Source organism: Protomyctophum parallelum (genome assembly GCF_964188405.1).
Source record: "Protomyctophum parallelum genome assembly, chromosome: 10".
Lineage (NCBI taxonomy): Eukaryota > Metazoa > Chordata > Actinopteri > Myctophiformes > Myctophidae > Protomyctophum > Protomyctophum parallelum.
Genome location: NC_139704.1, coordinates 15,871,013 through 15,892,512, shown reverse-complemented (window position 1 = coordinate 15,892,512; position 21,500 = coordinate 15,871,013). Strand labels below are relative to the sequence as shown.

Here is a 21,500-nt window from a genome sequence, read left to right as displayed (position 1 = left end):
CGTAGAAGAAGCTGAGTTTAGTTCCATACACTGGCCATGCCATTTAGGGCCCTCCATGCAAGTGCCTTCCTCACTTTCAGGTCTTGTTCGGTTGAGTTGACCCATGAGCCCAGGTACTTGAAGTCCTTGACTTCCTTCAAAGCAGTGCCTTCTGTTGTTGTCAGAGGTGGATGCTCTGATGGGATGTTATAGGTGATAACTTCAGTTTTCTTGGCATTCAGCCAGAGGCCAACCTTGGCACACTCTGATTCCAATCTGGTCAGGAGCTCCTGAGCTTGTTCCACGTGGTCAGAGAGCAAGCTGATGTCGTCCACATAGTCCAGGTCTGTCAGGACTACTGTTGGGTGTCATCTCGACCTCCTTGGTGTTATGGTGAGGCCAAGATCCTGCTCTCGTCCTTAACGCATAGTCCAGGATTATGAAGAAGAGGAAGGGGGCTAGGGTGTCCCCTTGCAGTACCCCAGCCAAGATGTTAAACTCCTCACTGTTCAATGAATCATAACATTTAGAGACGTACAAATAAACACTTCTATATAGCCATAAACAGGAAATCATCATAGAGGAGGTATAAAAGGAAAGAAAACATATACAGTGAGGGGAAAAGGGTGGGACATTATTATGTTGATCTGACCTCATCAAACCCTGTACACCCAAGACACGGAATGGATCATCACCTATAGATCTGCATATATGGAGCCGGCCAGCAACTTTACATCTGAACTCACGGACAACAGATTAATAGTTTAACTCCTGCTTCTTAACTGTGCCGTCTTAAGAAGCTCTGTTGTTTCAGCGTGACCTCGCTTCTCGCCCTCAGGGTGTCTTATTGGTAATGATTAAAAATGTAGGTAACAGTGTTTTAATAATATTGCAGTGTCCCAGGGTGCACATTGGAGAGGGTAGGGATTTCCCAGAACGTTTCATGGCACACGTTGCACACATTATTGCAATTTAATTTACATATAGGCTCTATGGGCATGTTAAGTTTGTGACGTGACGGTCACCATCCATCGACCACTCAACATGTTTGTGACACATTTGTGACACCCACCATCGTCCACAACAAGGCAATTTTAATATAGGATAGGATAGAATATATAGGATACCATTTATGTTGTGTTATCATGAGGAGGGCTATACCATTATGAGAGTGTGTGTGTGTGTGTGTGTGTGTGTGTGTGTGTGTGTGTGTGTGTGTGTGTGTGTGTGTGTGTGTGTGTGTGTGTGTGTGAATGGGAGGATCTGCATGGGGTTCAATACTAATACTAATAATTTTATGGGAGGAACTGCATGGGGTAACATTGATCTGGCTCCAGTGCATCAGATATAACGGTAATTTTCCCTTTCCAGTAAACAGCTTACAGTGGAATGCAAGGCCTGCTATTGGCCCAACCCCCTTTGGGCTGGGCTAGCTGGCTTTCCCGCAGTGTACACTCTCGTCCACTGCACCACTGTCTGTAGCCACTATACTGCACACTGATTTATGACATTATTACACTCCAACTCGTCAGAGAGAGCCGGAAGTTCCCTTCAGATTGGTGAGTGTTGTCATTATTTATTTTGTCATCTAAAGAGTATAGAATAATAGGCCGTGAAGGTATAATACTGTAGTTAACGGTGCGCTTTTCGAAGCAGCCTGTCATTCATTTACACCTCCCCCTAGCTTACGTTTTCTGCATACGTAACGCTACCAGGCTGAACACTTTCAACTGATGTCATGTCATATATACTGACAAGTTACAAAATACTAACTTATGAATGATACATGTATTGTGATATATGTGTGCCGGTTTGTCTCTATTGTATTGTATGTATTGTATTGTATTATAAATCTCTGAATTCCATTCCACTGCTGGGATAAGTAGTGCCGCAAGTTCGCAAATAAAAGGACCGTCCTTTAGACTTAGGAATAGAACAGGTGCTATAAAGTAGCTATTTGAGCCCACGCCTCTTTGTATCAAACATGGTGCCTTTGATGATAGCTGCAGAGAAATGTTACAGGCAGACATAGATACCATCAAACAATACTAGCTCGAGTCTCTGCGCCCATAGCGTTAGAAGGAATACACAGTGGAACCAAGCTTTTCTGTTACCACTGTGCTATTTCTTTGCAAACTGTTAATAAAGTATTCAATCAATCGAAAAACTCCTTCCAACGCTATGGGCCAGAGAGCTAACAACATACCAACAGCGTGGGTCAGTCCCTCGGACTCCCTCCCTCTTGTTTTCACTTTATTGGGGAAACGGGACACCACCATGCAGTAGGCCTTGCAGTATTGTACTGTCGGGGAAGCTAGTTGTGTTGTCACTGGCGTTTTGTTGAGGTTGTAATACTGTGGATGACTTCACTATAGGACTGCGTGGATCAGCTTTTCTATGAACACGAAATAAAGAGGCACCGTTTCGTCACCAGCCGCTTGCTCGCTCTTCCACACAGCCTATGTGGCCCCAGACAGACAGGGGGGGGGGGGGGGGCATTCATGTAAATACAAGAATAAAAAACACTGGGCTCGGGGACCAACGTCCTTGGCTATAGAATTTGCAGGCCTATGTACAGTATTTTTGATGAATTGAACATGGTGGACCCTCTTGTAAACAAGTGTAATGCTTAATTGGGTCGTCCACTCACAGTTAACAGTCTTTGTATTGAGTTTGTGCTTGAAATGTACTGTAATTCTGCAAACTGTTAATAAATATTTCAATCAATCAATCACACACACACACACACACACACACACACTCACACTCACACTCACACTCACACTCACACTCACACTCACACACACACACACACACACACGGCACCACAGTGGACAGAGCTTACATGTTTTATTCAATCATTCACTCACTCACTCATTCATTAATTCACTCATTCATTCATTTTCAGTCACAGAGTCAGTCCATCTCTCACTGTGTCCTCCCTGCAGAATGCTTCCTATAGAAACTTGCTAATTAAAATTCCTTTCATGTGCGGTGGACCATGTTGCTTGCTGTAAACTTAACCAGACTGTGGTAGTTCACTTCTCAGAGGTATTTCACTGTTAAACATTACACCGACTTAACAGCCAGACTGCTGTCCAGTTGTAAAACGACATTTAACTTCTTCTTCTTTTTCTTCTTGCAAAACTAAATACATGGTCAATTATCTGGTGAACTGACTAAAAGTTCCTAATGAGAGTTCTTCTCTCTCAGCAAAAAGCAAGTGCACCCTGCCAGCAGCAGCACTCAGAGAGGAGAGAGGGACTGTTAGGGGAAACTCTAAACTCCCCCAGTGTCTGCTTTCTTTCTTCTCACAACACCAAAGCTTGTTTGAACAGTTTCTGTACACTGTAAAGAAATTGTGGTCCTGTAGTGTAGAGCAGTGCATGGTTCCCAAACCTTTCAGCCCGTGACCCAAATAAAAAAACAGAAATGAGATATTCGCCCCGGGAAGTGAGAACCATGGCTATTTTCACTACTTCTTAAATATTTGTTCTAATTTCTATTTCTCTTTAATTTCTTCATGACATTACTGACATTACCGGTTGGGACCCACAAATGGGTCCCGACCCACTGTTTGGGAACCAGTGCTGTAGAGGCTATAAGACATAATGATAAATATATGTTCACAGCACTTCTGAAGTATGGTATTTTAAGAAAGTCCTATATCAATGCCAACTATGTTTTTCTTATTCCCTCAGCTTGCTCATAGACACAAGGTATCATGTTTGAGTTATAAATCTATGGTGGTGTGCTTACTCTGGCTCATATACTGCTGAATCACCTGCTGTCTATAATCTGTATTTATACACATAACAGTTCTGTTGGGCTTTTATATTTGCCTGCATAAATTTTTAGCATGCTTACTGTAAATACAATTTTAGTCTCCCCTCCCCATTACAACACAAAAATAAATAAGACGCTACAACGGTTGATAGCTTCAAGTATAGTATAGTCAAGAACAGTAGTACATGTGTTAATGCTTCATCGGTTTGCTATTAATTTATATAACTTGCCTTTGGTTTAACATGGCAAAGTGGAAGATTTGTGTTTGGATAATTTGTGCTAAATGCAGGTTGCTGATCTCCTCTGCCATGAATAAGTGCAAACTCCTCACTGATGTGTCAGTCAGACCAGATTAGTAGAAGCCAGATCCAGTCCATGATGATGATCAGCAGGGGCAAAAGATAAAAATAATTTGGAATGGATTTCTGAAGACATAATAACATAGAAATCACCCTGTAGTGAACCCAGCATGACACCAACTCAACATGACGGCCGTGCTTCTGGACTTTAGACTAGCGTAGTAGCGTGTGCTGCTGTTTAGCATGTTGCTATTTATAGTTGTTGGTACCATCCACACCCACCCTGCCTTGTATTTTTATCTTGCACCAGTATGAATCCAGCGGGAGGGATCTCTGCAAGCATATACGCCAACAGGCTACGAGCGGAGGGCATGGGATCCAATGAGAGGGCGCTGCCCTTCTCCAACCAGGACTACGAGGCACTGAAGCAGGAATGTCTGGAGTCTGGGTGCCTGTTTGAAGACCCCTGCTTCCCGGCAGAGGCTCCATCCCTGGGCTTCAAGGAATTGGCCCCCAACTCCTCCAAAACCAGGGACGTGGAATGGATGAGGCCCACGGTAAAGAGTTAACCACTTAAACCCTCTATACTTGGTGAATTGGACTTCAGAATCAGACACACCATCACTATCACATCACAGGTTTACAGGTGTAAAACAGTCGGTGAAATTAGTTTTTTGTGCGCAAGCTCCATCATTTTGATTGTTTCCAGGGGGGCAAGGGAAGGACTCTTAGGCCCAAACCACACCAGCTGCAACTCCTTGCAACTGCCATTGGGAATAATGGTGGCAAGTAGTTGCATGTTGCAAGGAGTTGCCTGGCGACCCTCTTTTGTGGTTAGGGCTGAAGTCTACACCAAATCTCTTCACCAAAAATAAACGATCTACAAGCTCACTGCGTGATGCGTTGCGAGTTTGTAGATCCGCTCTTTTTAGCTAATGTTCCCCCCCCAGAATATGGATGCTGGGGTTCAAGTGATTTTCAGTTCACTGATCAATTTAACAAAAGGAGAGCCGGTGGCACCCTCCCCCGTAGGATTTCTGCTTTAATAATCTGTCTGGGATTAATCTCTCTATCATTGATGCATACTACTCACTGAACAATTTATAAATTACGTTTTCATCTTAACAGATTTGTCTGTGGAATTCATATTTCTATCCAAATGAGACATGATTATTTTGTGTGCACACATGTATGAAGTTGCCCTTCAAGAAACACAACCCATCAAAACTTGTGTGTACACAGTAAAATGAAGTGATAAATGAAACAATTGAACCCATTTGGACTATACTTTACTACTACTGGCACTTTACTTGGACTCTTAAGGGTCCACTTTACTTGGACTACTAAAATGTACAGGACAGATGCATAGGATGCAACATCTGAGTAGGCATGACTTACTTACTCCTCTTCGTCCCCAATGGGACATAAGGCTTCAATGAGCACTCTCCATTGCATCCGATCCCTGGCAGCATGTTGCGCCTCTCCCCAGGACATGAACCCTAGTCAATTCAATTCAATTCAATTCAATTTTATTATAGTGTCAAATCACAACGAGTTGTCTCAAGACACTTTACAACCAACAAAGATCCACCCAGAGCAAGCAATATTGCGAATTTGCGACAATGGTAACGAAAAACTCCCCTTTAGGAGAGGAGAAACGTCAGGCAGAACCCGACTTTGGGGTGGGCGGCCATCTGCCTCGACCGTGTCGAACCCTAGTCAATCAACAACTGAGTGAGTGGTCAAATAAAACCACCCAGATTTGGCCTAATTGCTACAAAGTAACTAGGATTAGCGGGCAGACATCAAATGTAGCATCTGTCTAAATAGAATATTGTTCTCAGCATCCATGGACATGTAATCATCATTAATCTATCTAATCTAACACATTGCACATTCATCTGTAATAGCACAGCTAGCATCAATCTAAATAGGCAACAACTACTGATACAAATAAGTAGTGCTGCTGGGGGTAGGTGGTGTTTTGACACTCAGGGTTAAATCAATCAACACTGAGGTATTTGCTGGGTGCGACGTGCTTTTCACATCAACAGACTTGTTGATGTCAAAGGCACTCAGTTTACTTCAGGCCAGTTGTCTTTAGTCTGCATATAAACATGCCAGGCAGTCACATGCATACCTATAGAGCTGGGACCATGTCTGGGGCTGAACAGGACAAGTAGGGACAGGAACGTCTTAGTCTCCAGACCACTGCAGCTGTTGGTCCGTGCCTAGCCATGGTTCATGACTCTCGTATTCATACGAGAGTCATGAAGAAACTTCACCCTGTTTTTTGCGCTCGCTGCATTTACAAGATTTCCGTATATATACACATTCAGATTTCAAATATAAAGTACTCACAATTTGTCCCACGGGTGTTAGTTAGTTGCAGCTCCAGCGATTAGAATTTCTGCATCCCGCGTTGTTTAATAAAAAGCATTTTTATCCGAGGTGTTATTTTGCCATTGGCTTTCAACTACGCGCCCCTATCGGTCGGGAGGAGGGTGGCACTCGGTGTGTTCGATATAGGTACGCTGACCGCCCTGCCAATACAGACTAATAGGCGAGTGCGCTCCCGGTGTGCAACTGTGGATTTCCCAAACGAACCCCGTTTGAAAAAAGTAGCTGGGGAGCTCGGACAAAAATGCTTTTTATTAAACAACGCGGGACGCAGCAATTCTAATCGCTGGTGCTGCTACTAACTAACACCCGTGGGACACTTTGTGAGTTACCCAGGGGGCAAAGGGGGTTGACCTGCATTTGCCATGACCTCAAAGGTTGTCCACCAGAAATAGTATCTATGACCCCGTAGGATCACAACCTATATGGACAACCCGGTCAATTTTTAGCTGGAAGTCCAATATGGCCGCCGCAATATTGGCCCCTATTAGTTATAATGGGGGGTGAATAGGGCAACATTTTAAACCAAAACCAAAATCCACGAAACTTCTCAGGTTGATCAATGATATAAATATGAACATTCTTTGTATTGAAAGTTTCCATGAATTTAAATATGGCCGCCACAATACTATTTCTGGTGGACAACCTTTGAGGTCATGGCAAATGCAGGTTTCCTAAAAAAAAGGGTGGTTTGCCCCCTGGGTAAGTACTTTATATTTGAAATCTGAATGTTTATATATACGGAAATCTTGTAAATGCAGCGAGCGCAAAAAACAGGGCAAAGTTTCTGCATGACTGTCATGATAATCATCATGGCAGTCATGTTCCAGGGCTAGTCTGTGCCATTCTCTGACCACTCGTCCACTCCCTATCATATTTGATTACTTCACTTGATTTCGTTTCAATAACACATTGTCAATATACAGCACAGTATACTGTAGAATGTAGATGGAGAACAGCGTTTGGTGTGTTTGTTATTATTAGTTGAGCCGCTGCAAAGCAGTGAGTGCAAAACTATTGTAAATGAGGCTGTCTATTTCAGTGTGTGTGTGTGTGTGTGTCACTGTCTGCAATTTTGACCACCAGATGGTGCTGCAAACACAGCTCGAATATAGTATGCACACACATTTCTAGGCTGCCTTGTTTGATTATTAGCTATTCATTTCGCCATTGCTGTTGAGCCCTTTGGAGGTGTCGCGGGCCTGTCATCAAAACACCTATGAAGGAGGGTGCCCAGTTCTGTCTAAGGGATTGTACTATCTAGTGAAGTGAAGTCCTATAAGATCAAATGTTCATTTACAGTTGAATGGTGGATGCTGCTAGGTAGTTGGTTATTATGTAGGTCATTCCTAAAACATAGGGAATTATTATAATACTGTGTAAATTAAATTAGAATTACGTATAATTGTGAAAATGAGAATTCAAGTATGCTAAATGTAATCAGTATACTTTCATTTGTGTGTAGGAGCTGACAGATGACCCTCAGTTCATCCTGGGCGGGGCTACCAGAACAGACATCTGTCAGGGAGCACTAGGTGAGTTCTGATAGGCTAAATCAGTTGGAAAAGGTTAACACACTGGAAGTGCTCTGGTCGATCGATGGAGAGATAATGTAAAAGCTTGCTGAAAACGACAGAATTGGAAAAACATCTGGTTTGAAATGAAGGCAGTGAATGCTGATTCTTTGAGATGCTTTCCCCACTCATCTTAGTGCTATAATTGAATCATGGTGAACCGAAAACTAGATTATGTAGAGTGACATAGGAAATGATTGCCCCCTCTTTGTTTGGAAAATGGATCCTTCTGGATACAGTGACTGATACTTACGCTTACCATTGTTAACACAAAAAAACTGTGTTAACAACCTGCTACATTCTTTATCTCCTTGTCATAATGATGATCTGATCATCTTTCTCTCTCTCTTTCTGATTCCTTTGCGGATTGACAGGTGACTGTTGGCTGCTTGCAGCCATTGCTTCCCTCACCCTGAATGAGAGGCTTCTTCATCGAGTCGTCCCACACGGCCAGTCCTTCCAAGAGGATTACGCTGGAATCTTCCACTTCCAAGTACTTAATATAACAGTCTCCTGGCAATGAAACGAGCAGGAAGCTAATACTTATGTATTTGAATAATGTTTGAATATTATAATTTGATTATTATTTTGTGTTGCAGTTCTGGCAGTTTGGAGAGTGGGTTGACGTTGTGATTGACGACAGATTGCCGGTCAAAGACGGAGAGCTCATGTTTGTTCACTCTGCTGAGGGCAATGAATTCTGGAGTGCTCTGCTGGAGAAGGCATATTCCAAGTATGTATTTAAAGGCTCCACCCAACTGTTGAATTATTCAGTGCTAGTCCTTCTTCCTCCAGCTATAAAACGGAAAGCCACCCTCCCAGCAGACACATTCACAAGCACTCTGACTGATGCCTTTAAAAATGAACTACGGTATGTGTGTATTATGTGGTTGCAGGCTGAATGGCTCCTATGAGGCTCTGTCAGGAGGCAGCACCACTGAAGGGTTTGAGGACTTCACCGGGGGAGTGTCAGAGATGTATGAGCTCCGCAAAGCGCCCAAAGACCTGTACAAGATCATTAGCAAAGCCCTGGAGAGAGGCTCGCTGCTGGGCTGTTCGATCGATGTAAGTGCTGGGCCTACGGGCAAACCACCACGGCCCCATCAATACAACAATGCTCTTCAGTTTTTGAAATGCTGAGCATTACCGAAAGCATTTCCAATTAATTTGTCTCACAAATAGGGCTGGGCAATATATCAATATTATATCGATATCGTCCAGATATGAGACAAGATATTGCCGAGTATTTTGGATATTTGTTGATACTACTGTGAGTTATGGATGCACTAAACAATGTTTCATTGTATGTCTCATACAGTGACAAATAAAGATATTATCTTATCATATTGCTCAGCCCTACTCTCAGGCCCCTTTTCCACTGGTTGGTTCCCAATGGGAACCGGTTCAGTTCTTTTTGGTTTTTAGTCCATGAGCCAGAGCTCCAAAATTGAAATGTTAATTATGAATTGAGTGGGCAAAACCATACCTATATTAGATTGTTATCACCATGAAACTTCCCCAATTGAGTACTTACACGAAGACAATGATTTATTGTATTACAAATTTTACATTTTTTAATATGCAAATGAGGCATTATGTAGGAAAATATGCAAAATAATCGAAAATATGAAAAAGCTACTACTGTGGAAGGGTTATCATGTATTTATTTACCTGTATTGATCCTATAAACAATTTAATATAGTGTATAGTTCGTCCACAAATGTTGGACCTCTGGCTCATGGACTAAAAACCAAAAAGAACTGAACCGGTTCCCACTGGGAACCAACCGGTGGAAAAGGGGTCTCAGATCATTCTTATTGAAATGCACTGACCATGTTTTCACGTAAATACAGATCACCAGTGCCTTTGATATGGAGGCAGTGACATTCAAGAAGCTTGTGAAGGGCCACGCTTACTCACTTACTGCTGTCAAGCAGGTCTGTGTTTTCTTGTTGATCTATCCACATTAGTTTATGTACAGTAGACAGTATGTTATCTGTGAGGCCATGCCCCTCAACTCCACTGTGCTATGTAGGTAGAATTCCGTGGTCACACAGAAAGGCTGATCAGAGTGCGTAACCCCTGGGGACAGGTGGAGTGGACTGGTGCCTGGAGTGACAAGTGAGCCTGGAGATCCAAACATTGCCTACAGCAAAATCACTTACTAGATCCATTTGATAGTCTATTGATTGATTTTATAACCACTCAAACTGCTCTTATCTGTCTCGTTGTTCAGCTCCCCTGAATGGGATGAGATTGACCCATCGGAACGGGAAGATCTGCATCTTCAAATGGAAGACGGGGAGTTTTGGTAAGATCTCTAAAACTTCCTAAAATGTTCCATCCATGTTATATTCCGCTGTTGTCATAAAATAGGATATGTACTCTTGTTAATCCAGGATGTCCTTCAATGAGTTCTTGAGGCAGTTTTCCCGTCTGGAGATCTGTAACCTGACTCCAGATGTTCTGGATCAGGACAGTGTGAAGCACTGGAACACTATCAAGTTCTACGGCACGTGGAGGAGAGGCAGCACTGCTGGGGGATGCAGGAATAATCCCAGTGAGTCCCAAGAACATTTTAACAAGTTAACAAAATGCTCAAATATAACAACTAAATAGCCTAGATCTTTTTTTTCTTTTTTGATAAATATCAATAAATAATTGTCTCCACCAGGCCGAAGGCATGGGGGGAGAGTATGTTTTGCACTCCGTCCGTCCGTCCGTCCGTCCGTGTGTGTGTGTGTGTGTGTGTCCGTCCGTCCGTCTGTCCGTGTGTCCGTGAGCAGCTAATCTCGGCCACCGTTAACCCGGTCGATGCCAAATTTTGCACACACACTCCCTGGATGCCAACGATGAACCTCTGCCCCAAGATTTCCAGAACGGCCTGTTATAGCGCCACCAGGAGGCCGCTTTGTGCAAAACAAGTTTTTGCACAGTACACCTACAGATTTTGTCCAAACATCGCAAATTGGTACACAGTCTCTCTAGAGCCATTCAACGAAACGGGTCTTTCAGATTTCTCAGACTCCATCCTGATTGGTTAAGATTGGCTTCCAAAGTTCACAGGAGTGCTCAGTTTCAAACAAAATGCTGCAAATCATGAACACATTGCGTGATTTCCGTGAAATTGTGCACGCACATTCCCACTAGGCTGAGGAAGAAATGCCACATGAACAATTTCAACTCAGCCTCAAGGTGGCGCTATTACTGGCCGAAATGTGTTTTACCTCTAATTTACTTTTGTTGCCCTTTCATCCAACCACCAGATGAAGGCAAGCTGCAATGTCCTACATTCCTATCCTGGTGGAGACCTGTGCCCAGAAGGGCATTTTATGCTCATTGTTGTTCTTCGCATGGGCACTATAGGCCTATTTATTTTTTATATATTATCATTGTCATAAAATCTGGGAGATTGTCAAAATAGCTTCCATCATATGAATATAGTCAATTACAGGCATAAATTTAGTATATTGTTGTTCACTGATTGTTACTGCAAGCAACACATGGTCAAACTCAAATGGGTCATCTGCACTCTGCACAGACACGTTTTGGATCAACCCCCAGTATAAGATCACTCTGCTGGAGGAGGATGATGACCCAGAAGATGATGAGGTAGCATGCAGTTTCCTGGTGGCTCTTATGCAGAAGGACAGGCGGAGATATCGGCGCCATGGCCAGGATATGCACACCATTGGCTTTGCCATCTATGATGTGAGAGCAGGGCAGGAAAAAAAACATTTCTAAATTCATATTGTTCATTCTTCACCACTACTGAAATATAACCTCTGCTCATGCAAGTAATGTTTTTTTCCCGTCCTTTTTTATCTTTTTGTGCAGATCCCAGACGAAGTATGGCTTAACACCAAATACCACCACTACAGAGACTGCACAACAGCATTATGATTAATATACTGAGAGAATTTTTGTTGTTTTCTATTGCCACTGATGTGTAAGAGTTTCCAACACCAGTTTTGTCATGTAATCCCTCAGTACAAGGGCTGCCAGAGTGTCCACCTCAAGAAGGATTTCTTTCTGACACACTCATCCTGTGCTCGCTCTGATACCTTCATCAACCTGCGAGAGGTGAGCACGCGTCTCCGTCTGCCCCCGGGGGAGTATCTCATCGTCCCATCCACTTTCGAGGCCAGTCAAGAGGCCGACTTTGTCCTCAGAGTCTTCACTGAGAAGCAGTCCGAAACACAGTATGTGGCCATTATTGTCATTAGCTGGATCAGTGGATATGCATGTTCGTACCTTTGGCTTATATCAATACGTGTTTTTCCTTTGCAGAGAAATGGATGATGAAATCGGTGCTGACTTGGAAGATGAGGTAGTCTTCTGGAAGTTCTTGAGCCAGACGTGATGATAATGACATTGTAACTTAGTCATTTAGCCATATATAATTTACTTAATTGTACGATGATAGCTAATCTACAAGCTCCAAGCTTGCAGATCCACTATTCTCACTATTTTAAAACCTTTTCTTGCCATGCGCAAAATAGGAATGCTAGGGTTTAAGTGGTTAAATGATCAGCATCGTACCCCAATGCATCACATCTCCATTGCTTGTTTTCCCACAGGAAGAAATATCTGAGGATGATATCGATGACTCTTTTAAGTCCATGTTTGCTCAGTTAGCTGGTGAGGTAAGTTTCCAGCCACAGGAAATCATACTTAACCCATATAGGACTGAGGCAGATTATAAAATCCTTCCAAATGTTTTCTGAAAAACAATTATGCTGCTACTGTATATAGCGACAAGAACCCCAAAATGGGTTCCTGTCTTGAAGGGTAAAACACCAAAGATCTATACAACTCTTTTCCAACGTTTTTAAACATTTGTATATTTTCTCATGTTCTTTTCAGGATATGGAGATATCGGTGTATGAGCTCAGGACCATTCTGAACAGAGTGGTGACTCGACGTGAGTGAGATATATTTGTTTATAATTCGGAAAGTTAACACATCAGTATTACTTTCCATTCACTGTTAATGTATTTACTGACAGCACATGTTCTGTCATTGTGTAAAACAATGTACCATAGCCTGAATTGGTTCAACTGTCAGATAAATTATTTTTGTCATTTCAGACAAAGATCTGAAGACTGATGGATTCAGTTTGGAGTCCTGTAGGACTATGGTCAATCTCATGGATGTATCCTCTTGTCAGTCATGAATAATATAAAGGGAGAAATATCAGTATAGTATCATAGTAAGTTAGTGACAATCTCTAAGAGTAATTTCACACCTTGACTCAGTTATTCCCAGAAAGACGGCAGTGCACGTTTAGGCCTGGTGGAGTTTCAGCTCCTCTGGAATAGGATCCGAAAGTGGCTGGTAAGAGTTTGTTTGGATATTAGTGAACATTGTACAGTTTTACTTGTACATCTGGAGTTTATTTTAATTTCTTTCCATCTCTGTCTCTTTTTGCAGGGTGTTTTTAGACAGTTTGACCTCGACAAATCAGGGGCCATGAGCTCGTATGAAATGCGTCTTGCTGTGGAGGCAGCAGGTACAATATTTGAGAGAATATCTATGCACGCAAATTACATACACACAAACAAGCCATTGTAACTTCCGATCTCTTTCTATGAAGGTTTTAAACTGAACAACAGACTGAACCAGCTTCTGGTGGCACGGTATGCTGAGAATGAAGTCATTGACTTTGACAACTTCATTTGCTGCTTGGTCAAACTTGAAGCCATGTTCAGTGAGTACTCTTCCTCTACAGTATAAGTGATGTCCATGTATTCATAAATAAACAAAATGGTGATATTCCCCTGATCATAAATCACAAACGGCAGACGTTTGCATACTGTACTATACTGTATGAAGACATACTTTTACATATTCATTTCATTTTACTTTCAACAGGATCTTTCCAGCAGCTAGATAAAGGAGAAGGCATGGCTGAAATGAACATCACAGAAGTGAGTTCTGTATCAAAATTACATTATTTGATATGCGGTTCAACCATCTATTGTTGCTAGAGAAGGAATAGCTTGTCAGGTGTGTTCACCTCACCACTAGAAAATGTGAAACTATAATATGATCAGTTATGTTGTTTTGCGCAGGAAAATGGTCACATGGTCCACCAAAGCTGGAACATTAAAAAAACCTGTGTTATTTACAGCCTGTCAGCATGTTGTTCATCCATTTTACCAATTCCTGTGATTTTCCCCAACATTCTAGTGGCTATACATTACCATGTGTGGTTGAAGAGGTCCTTTTTACCAGAGATGTACAGAAAATCTAGAGCGTCTGCGTGTGCCATGGAGCCGGAGCCCTGAACACCTTCAGCCTTAGTGTCCTGTTGATTACCGATCCTTTACACACACACCTCAATAAATGTATACAACGGTAAGAGCTGTGTAATATAGAATACGACCAAGCTAATTACCTCTCCCCCAAATCTTGGGTTTGCTATGCAAAAGATGTAAAAAAGCAGAGTTGCTATGCTGCAATCATCTTCACTATGATGCACCCACACACACCTGTCAACTCTTGATGTAAACGGCATGGGTCAACGCATGATAGATAACTGCTTATGTACATACTGTAGTATCAGAACTTTGTATTGCCCCACATGCTCGTAAACAAATGGGAGAAAGAAATAGACGGTTTATTCATTCTTTGACATGTAGATTAATTTGTTACTGCAGTGGTTCGGATTATACCTAATTTGTTATGTAGCATTTTTACTTTGCAAGTTTTTTTTTAACACCAATATTTCAATGTTCAACCAGTAGGTGGCAGTGCAGATGTTGTAGAAAATCTCTGATTTGCCTCAAATATACTGTAGAAGTGAAGTTTTCCCCTGAATTGAACTTGAAGTCAAGAACATTACCTGAAATTAGTAGATTTGTAATGTTACAATTGTTCAATTCAGGGATACGGTTAGTGAAGTTTAATTTGTAATTCAAGTAGTGAGCTTCAGTTTAGACCACCAGTGTTATTAACAGGTGTGAATGTGAAATATGTAAGCCTTGCTCCTTAATCATAGCACCATGTGATTGTCAAGACACTGGGGAATGCCATTACTGTGTGTATGGTGTTTTTGAATGTATGTTGTGCCTTCAATAAATGTTATCCCTAAAGCGTTTATTGGTATGTTGCATTCAATTTCTTGCTGTCCATAGTGCAAGAAAAATCACACTCATGAAGTGAGGGGCACTCTTATCATACATCACATTCCGGCCAATCACTTTTGGCATCACATTCTGTGCTTAGTAGGGATGTTCCGATGAGAGAATTTGGCCGATATCGATATAATTTATTGCCAATATGGCCTATGTCGATTATGATTTAATTCTGTATTAAACAAATATTTGGGCCATTCTGAAAAAGGCAGAATTTGAAAAAAAGCAATGCCTCTTTATTCCAAAACTAGGGATGCAGTTATTGAAATGTTGGCTCATATCCCAACAAACAGCTTGAATATAGTATATATTTTTTTATGTTCCAACTATTGACTCTTTCGAAAGCTTCCCCAGAAAACACCGATATAATTTGCAGCCTTCATCACAAAAGGCTTTTAATTTATTTTTCAAAATATAATTAAATATCTGCTATATCGATAGTATACAGATTTCCAATTAATTGGTTTAAGGCCAATATCGGCCGATACCGATGTGTTTGCCGATTAATCTCCCATCACTAGTGCTCAGCAAATCAAATCAAATGGGGTACACAAACACACAAAGCAAACATGAGGATGACTGCTTTTTTCGGTTATTTGTGGTAGAACTCATGACTTGCACTCACTGTAAACTTTTATATTTATTGTAAGCATCAATGATGCATTGCATCCTAAAGAGTGAAATGGGACAGTCATCTTACCCACATAATGGAATAATTATTCATTCCTCCCCAAAATACACTGTTTTGTGCACTGCAAGCACATGAAGTGGGAAGCAATTTTACATATTGAGGACAGTGACCAAAGCCAAAGATTATGAACAGTTGAACACAGTACCACTTTATAGAGAACAAATGTAATTGGTTGAAAAATGTACAGTCCAATAAAAAATAAAAACTCAAAAGATGCAGTAGAACTTATTTTATTAGACTAAGAACTGACAGCGTTCTACAAGCTGGTGTGCCACAGGAAACTGAAGACGACCACCGGGACTTTCTTCAAGGGGAGTCTCTTTTTTGCAGAGCCTGGGTTTCGATGGGTGCTGATGGGACGCTTGTTTTACAGCACCAGCTACTACCGTACTAGAGGGCCTCACAAAAACTATGCCTGAACCTAACCCTAGAAAACCTATGCCTGGCCTGGGCCGTGGCTCAGCGGTCCAGGCACCTTGGCCGGTAGTCCGAGTCTGGCAGTGTGCTGGAGGTTCGACTCCCGATCCCGACTGCATGTCACTCCCCGATTTCTCTGCCCCATTTCCTGTCTGTCCCTCTATAATAAAAAAACCCACCTATGCCTAAACCCAACGTTAACCTGTAAAACAAGCTCCCCCTCAGCGACCATCGACAAAAAAAAAGTCTCCCCTGCTTCAAGACCTTACCGTCACCATCAACGCCAAGCTCTTCAGCTGGATAATAAAGCAGTCCATGACACTGTCACTATACAAATGTATTAGCAATGGCAAGCAGTTTGGAGTAGTCTCCTTCCATTTTACGCAGATGTGTAGGTAGGGGGACTTTAATTCTTGTTCCTGTAGGGTTGCCATTGTCCTCTATTAGGACAACATTGTTCGAATCAAAACGTGGAGTCATGCGGTCTCCAGGCATCTTGTGTCCAACAATAAGTGCCTTCTTCTTCTGTCCTCTGATGGCGAGCAAAACTTTGTCACCGACTTTCCCCACCCCATTTTTGGTGTAGACATGGATGACTCTTGGTGCACGATGATATGAATGGCTTCCAAGCGTGCTGTTATCCACAACTCGTACTCTTGTCATCTTCTGTATGGCTGCTGCAACTGCGGACACACTGCAGGACAAAACTTATATTAGCCAATAGCTACTGGCAATCAAACACACAATACGAAACTTATATTATCGCTTCCCCTGCTGACAATCTACTATGCAAATACTGGTAACTAAATACACAATATGGAGTCCAGAAATCAAGATGTTACAATCAGACTTAGTTCTCGTAGATCCGCCTTTTTTGTCAGAAGTGACAGTGAGTAATTTTTAAGCACAGATGTGAATCTGACATCGGCTCCACAAATGTAAACTCATTATCTACAACTGTAGAATAATGTAGCATACTACATACATAGATATGTAATAAAGATATGTAATACATACATAGATACTTGAGGAGAAAAGATCAGTGGTGTGACAATGCTGTAAATTAGTTTGTAAAGAGCAAAACAATCTTGCCAAACACATCAATTTGATACACTATATTTTCGCTGCCCAGGTATGTATTTAGTTAGCCCCTTTCGGGACCCTACGTAAAACTTTTTTGATATTTTGTTGAGTTTTACGTTGGGTCCCTGCTCGCTACTGTACTTTCGTATGGAAATTCCTATATGCGGATATGGAGATTCTCTCTAAAATAGGCCCCGCGGCATGTGACGCCATTATTTTCCTTGAGTTATTCTGAATTCGGTAACTTTAAGTAGCTATACATCCCGGTGCGAATATCTCCTGTGGCGCGGAAGCCGTTAAGTATTTTTAATCTTTGTTTGACCGATTTGGTCGCTTTATTTCTTCTTGTTTGTTTACCGTTTATTGTACCGCCTCCCGGTGTGCGGTTGGCTTGTGAGGCTACGTCCCTGCCTCTGATCTGCTGTGTCATAGCTATAGCGCCACTAGCTAGCCAGATAGGCGGTACAATGAGGTGTCAATAAACAAGAAGAATCCAAGCTTCCAAATCGGGCAAACATATATTAAAAATACTTAACGGCTTCCGCGCCACAGGAGATATTCGCAAAGGTATGTATGTGTACTTATACTTTACATATTCAGAAAGCCTCATACTGAAGAATATCGTCAAAGTGCGCGGGGAGGCGTTTTAACATGTAAACATGAGCCAGTAAATGTTTTAATCAGGTGGCATGGACGACGCGGAACAGGACCCAATGCACTGGGTCGAACAAATGTCAGAAACTTCAGTAGCATTTGGGTTCTGCTTGGAGGGCTAGTATTTAGTGTGCTTGAGCTGTTCAAAATTAAAAAGATTTAATTAAATACTAAAAAGACCAAGAAAGACCCTGTCACTACCATGGAGGTAAATGCAAGCTCCTTAACTGACCTGAAAACTCTCTGGTGTGTTGTTGGGCTGAGCCCAATGAAGGATCTTGACAGATGGTGGATAAGAGACATGACCGAAGCAGACACCAACCTAATTAGAACACAACAAACGGAGGATTAAACCAGACACCAACCTAGTTAGAGAAGTACATAAATAGACAGTTTAGCTCGTTATGTAGCCATGTCTGGTCTTCAGCAAAGCAAGCAATGCACACTAACACTAGCCACTGTGTCCAAGGTTGGCTAACGCTATGCTAATCAGTGAAATGTCAGGTTGGTTCATTGCGTTAAATATATATATATCACCACGCACGTGTGACGTGTCGTATCAATAAATCCTCTACTGTAGACGTTTTAAAAGGAGATAAACTGAGATCATGGATTGATTACCTTCCACTTCTCTCACACACACACACACACACACACACACACACACACACACACACGCTGCAACATGAATGTCAAAACGTTTTGCGTCACGAAAACGCGACGCAGGGGAAGCAATTTGGCCTTTATGTGACTACTAGCGATGGTAAAGAACAGATGAAACAATCATCCCACAGGCAAATAATAAATAATAATCAAAAAATCTACAAGTTAGATGTAAAACATGTCTTAATCGGTCCTGGTACAAAATAACTTTGTACGAACAATCAAACTCTGGTTTGACGTCATTAAAACGTGCCAGAAAGTGACGCGAGTCCATCAGCAGATCGTGAGCGAACAATATCCGATCTATAAACTCACAAGGCGTCGCGCTATTTCTGGTGCGCGAAATCGGCGTGTATATCCGGTTATAGAATCATAAAATATGGACACAAAGCAAAGCTCGCAGCGGCTGAGAGACCCGTGGTGGTATTTATAGACACGTTCTCTATTACCGTCCTAGATCTATGTGTGACTAATTCAATGATTCATGTTGACACCAAAGTTTTATGTTAGAAATGTTGACCCATAGGTCCCCAGGGCAGCGTCTAGTGAGCTAATCTAGTGAGCTAATTTAAGACTTCTGGTGGACGATCTCTTCAAAATAAGAGTACCCTCTAGAGTATTGAAAAAAAGTTTAATTTGCACATTAAAACTACAAATTAAGCATTTAAATGATGCTATATGATGCTATAAGACACACATTATGTTTCTGTGTAAGAATAAGTAATTAAATCCTTATAATAATAATAATAAAGTTATCTAAATGGATAAATGCTATTCACTGGAGTGCATGGACTTTATAAAGTGGACACTGGACAAAAGACGGCTCCGCAAGGCAACTATCTGGACATACCCACGCGTTCGGGGAGATGTCCTATACCACACCCCACTCTCCGCTAAGCGGGAGAGGTGTAAAATTCACAGTAGCAGACCTTCTACTGGGGTCAAGGCTGACAAAAAGTACCGTTTCCGGACCCAGAATGGACACTGGACAAAAGACGGCTCCGCGAGGCAACTATCTGGACATACCCACGCGTTCGGGGAGATGTCCTGTACCACACCCCACTCTCCGCTAAGCGGGAGATGTGTAAAATTCACAGCAGCAGACCTTCTACTGTGGTCAACGCTGAAAAAAGTACCGTTTCCGGACCCAGAATGGACACTGGACAAAGAGGCCTCCGCGAGGCAACTATCTGGACATACCCACACGTTCGGGGAGATGTCCTCTACCACACCACACTCTCCGCTAAGCGGGAGAGGTGTAAAATTCACAGCAGCAGACCTTCTACTGGGGTCAATGCTGACAAAAAGTACCGTTTCCGGACCCAGAATGGACACTGGACAAAGAGGCCTCCGCGAGGCAACTATCTGGACATACCCACACGTTCGGGGAGATGTCCTCTACCACACCACACTCTCCGCTAAGCGGGAGAGGTGTAGAATTCACAGCAGCAGACCTTCTACTGGGGTCAAGGCTGACAAAAAGTACCGTTTCCGGACCCAGAATGGACACTGGACAAAAGACGGCTCCGCGAGGCAACTATCTGGACATACCCACGCGTTCGGGGAGATGTCCTGTACCACACCCCACTCTCCGCTAAGCGGGAGAGGTGTAAAATTCACAGCAGCAGACCTTCTACTGGGGTCAATGCTGACAAAAAGTACCGTTTCCGGACCCAGAATGGACACTGGACAAAGAGGCCTCCGCGAGGCAACTATCTGGACATACCCACACGTTCGGGGAGATGTCCTCTACCACACCACACTCTCCGCTAAGCGGGAGAGGTGTAAAATTCACAGCAGCAGACCTTCTACTGGGGTCAAGGCTGACAAAAAGTACCGTTTCCGGACCCAGAATGGACACTGGACAAAAGACGGCTCCGCGAGGCAACTATCTGGACATACCCACGCGTTCGGGGAGATGTCCTGTACCACACCCCACTCTCCGCTAAGCGGGAGAGGTGTAAAATTCACAGCAGCAGACCTACTGTGGTCAACGCTGAAAAAAGTACCGTTTCCGGACCCAGAATGGACACTGGACAAAGAGGCCTCCGCGAGGCAACTATCTGGACATACCCACGCGTTCGGGGAGATGTCCTCTACCACACCACACTCTCCGCTAAGCGGGAGAGGTGTAAAATTCACAGCAGCAGACCTTCTACTGGGGTCAATGCTGACAAAAAGTACCGTTTCCGGACCCAGAATGGACACTGGACAAAGAGGCCTCCGCGAGGCAACTATCTGGACATACCCACGTGTTCGGGGAGATGTCCTCTACCACACCCCACTCTCCGCTAAGAGAGAGAGGTGTAAAATTCACAGCAGCAGACCTTCTACTGGGGTCAACGCTCAAAAAAGTGCTGTGCCTTGGGGCATTGACATGAAATCACTTTCTCTACGCAAGCTAAGTCAGGTCAAGGAGTTACCTCTAGCTTTGGAATGGGTGTCACTTGTGTGCGTTGATTGCATCTGTCTGTGCATTTATGCATTTGTTTGTCCTGACGAAACTTGATTATTTCTCGACTGTTTATTTTCTCGTATGACACGACATAGAAACTACTTGTGACTACTGTCTTTGTGTGCTGTCGAGCGGATGTTCTTTGCATCAGCTCAAAGGTATAGCCTGCTGTGTCATTCGATTCATTTGTCCAGATATGCCATTTATGATCTTTAAGGATGTACAATGACGCATATGGTAGCCTGTCGAAAAATACACACATACTGGTCAAAGCATACTCATTTTGGTGGTACAGACAGGATAAATTGAACGTTTTTGGAATTTTTGTGCCAGCTCTTAACAGGAGAAGTAAGGTCTGTG

General features: G+C 42.7%; 2 protein-coding genes across 6 annotated transcripts; one reads left to right on the top strand and one right to left on the bottom strand.

The window, feature by feature from the left end:
- Positions 1-1,408: 1,408 nt before the first annotated feature.
- capn1a (calpain 1, (mu/I) large subunit a) lies at positions 1,409-15,140 on the top strand. Of its 2 annotated transcripts, XM_083775557.1 has the most exons (23): positions 1,409-1,538; positions 3,681-3,698; positions 4,375-4,621; positions 7,930-7,999; positions 8,413-8,531; positions 8,638-8,771; positions 8,935-9,103; positions 9,892-9,975; positions 10,074-10,159; positions 10,275-10,349; positions 10,438-10,598; positions 11,580-11,749; positions 11,876-11,887; positions 12,029-12,240; positions 12,329-12,368; positions 12,619-12,684; positions 12,905-12,962; positions 13,129-13,193; positions 13,307-13,375; positions 13,472-13,550; positions 13,635-13,748; positions 13,913-13,968; positions 14,231-15,140. In XM_083775557.1, exons 3-23 carry the CDS (start codon positions 4,376-4,378, stop codon positions 14,255-14,257), a joined length of 2,112 nt encoding a protein of 703 aa, XP_083631683.1. In that variant the 5' UTR covers positions 1,409-1,538; positions 3,681-3,698; position 4,375; the 3' UTR covers positions 14,258-15,140. The 2 variants fall into 2 exon arrangements, with proteins under 2 accessions (XP_083631683.1, XP_083631684.1); XM_083775558.1 differs by lacking the exon at positions 3,681-3,698 and having other exon boundaries at positions 1,445-1,538.
- Positions 15,141-16,082: 942 nt separating this feature from the next.
- On the bottom strand, positions 16,083-18,715 carry mrpl14 (mitochondrial ribosomal protein L14). Of its 4 annotated transcripts, XM_083774541.1 has the most exons (4): positions 18,680-18,695; positions 18,567-18,649; positions 18,255-18,344; positions 16,083-16,979 (listed from the first exon to the last, which is right to left on the bottom strand). In XM_083774541.1, exons 3-4 carry the CDS (start codon positions 18,323-18,325, stop codon positions 16,613-16,615), a joined length of 438 nt encoding a protein of 145 aa, XP_083630667.1. In that variant the 5' UTR covers positions 18,326-18,344; positions 18,567-18,649; positions 18,680-18,695; the 3' UTR covers positions 16,083-16,612. The 4 variants fall into 4 exon arrangements, with proteins under 4 accessions (XP_083630667.1, XP_083630669.1, XP_083630666.1 ...); XM_083774543.1 differs by lacking the exon at positions 18,567-18,649 and having other exon boundaries at positions 18,676-18,715; XM_083774540.1 differs by having other exon boundaries at positions 18,567-18,692.
- Between the last annotated feature and the right edge of the window lie 2,785 nt (positions 18,716-21,500).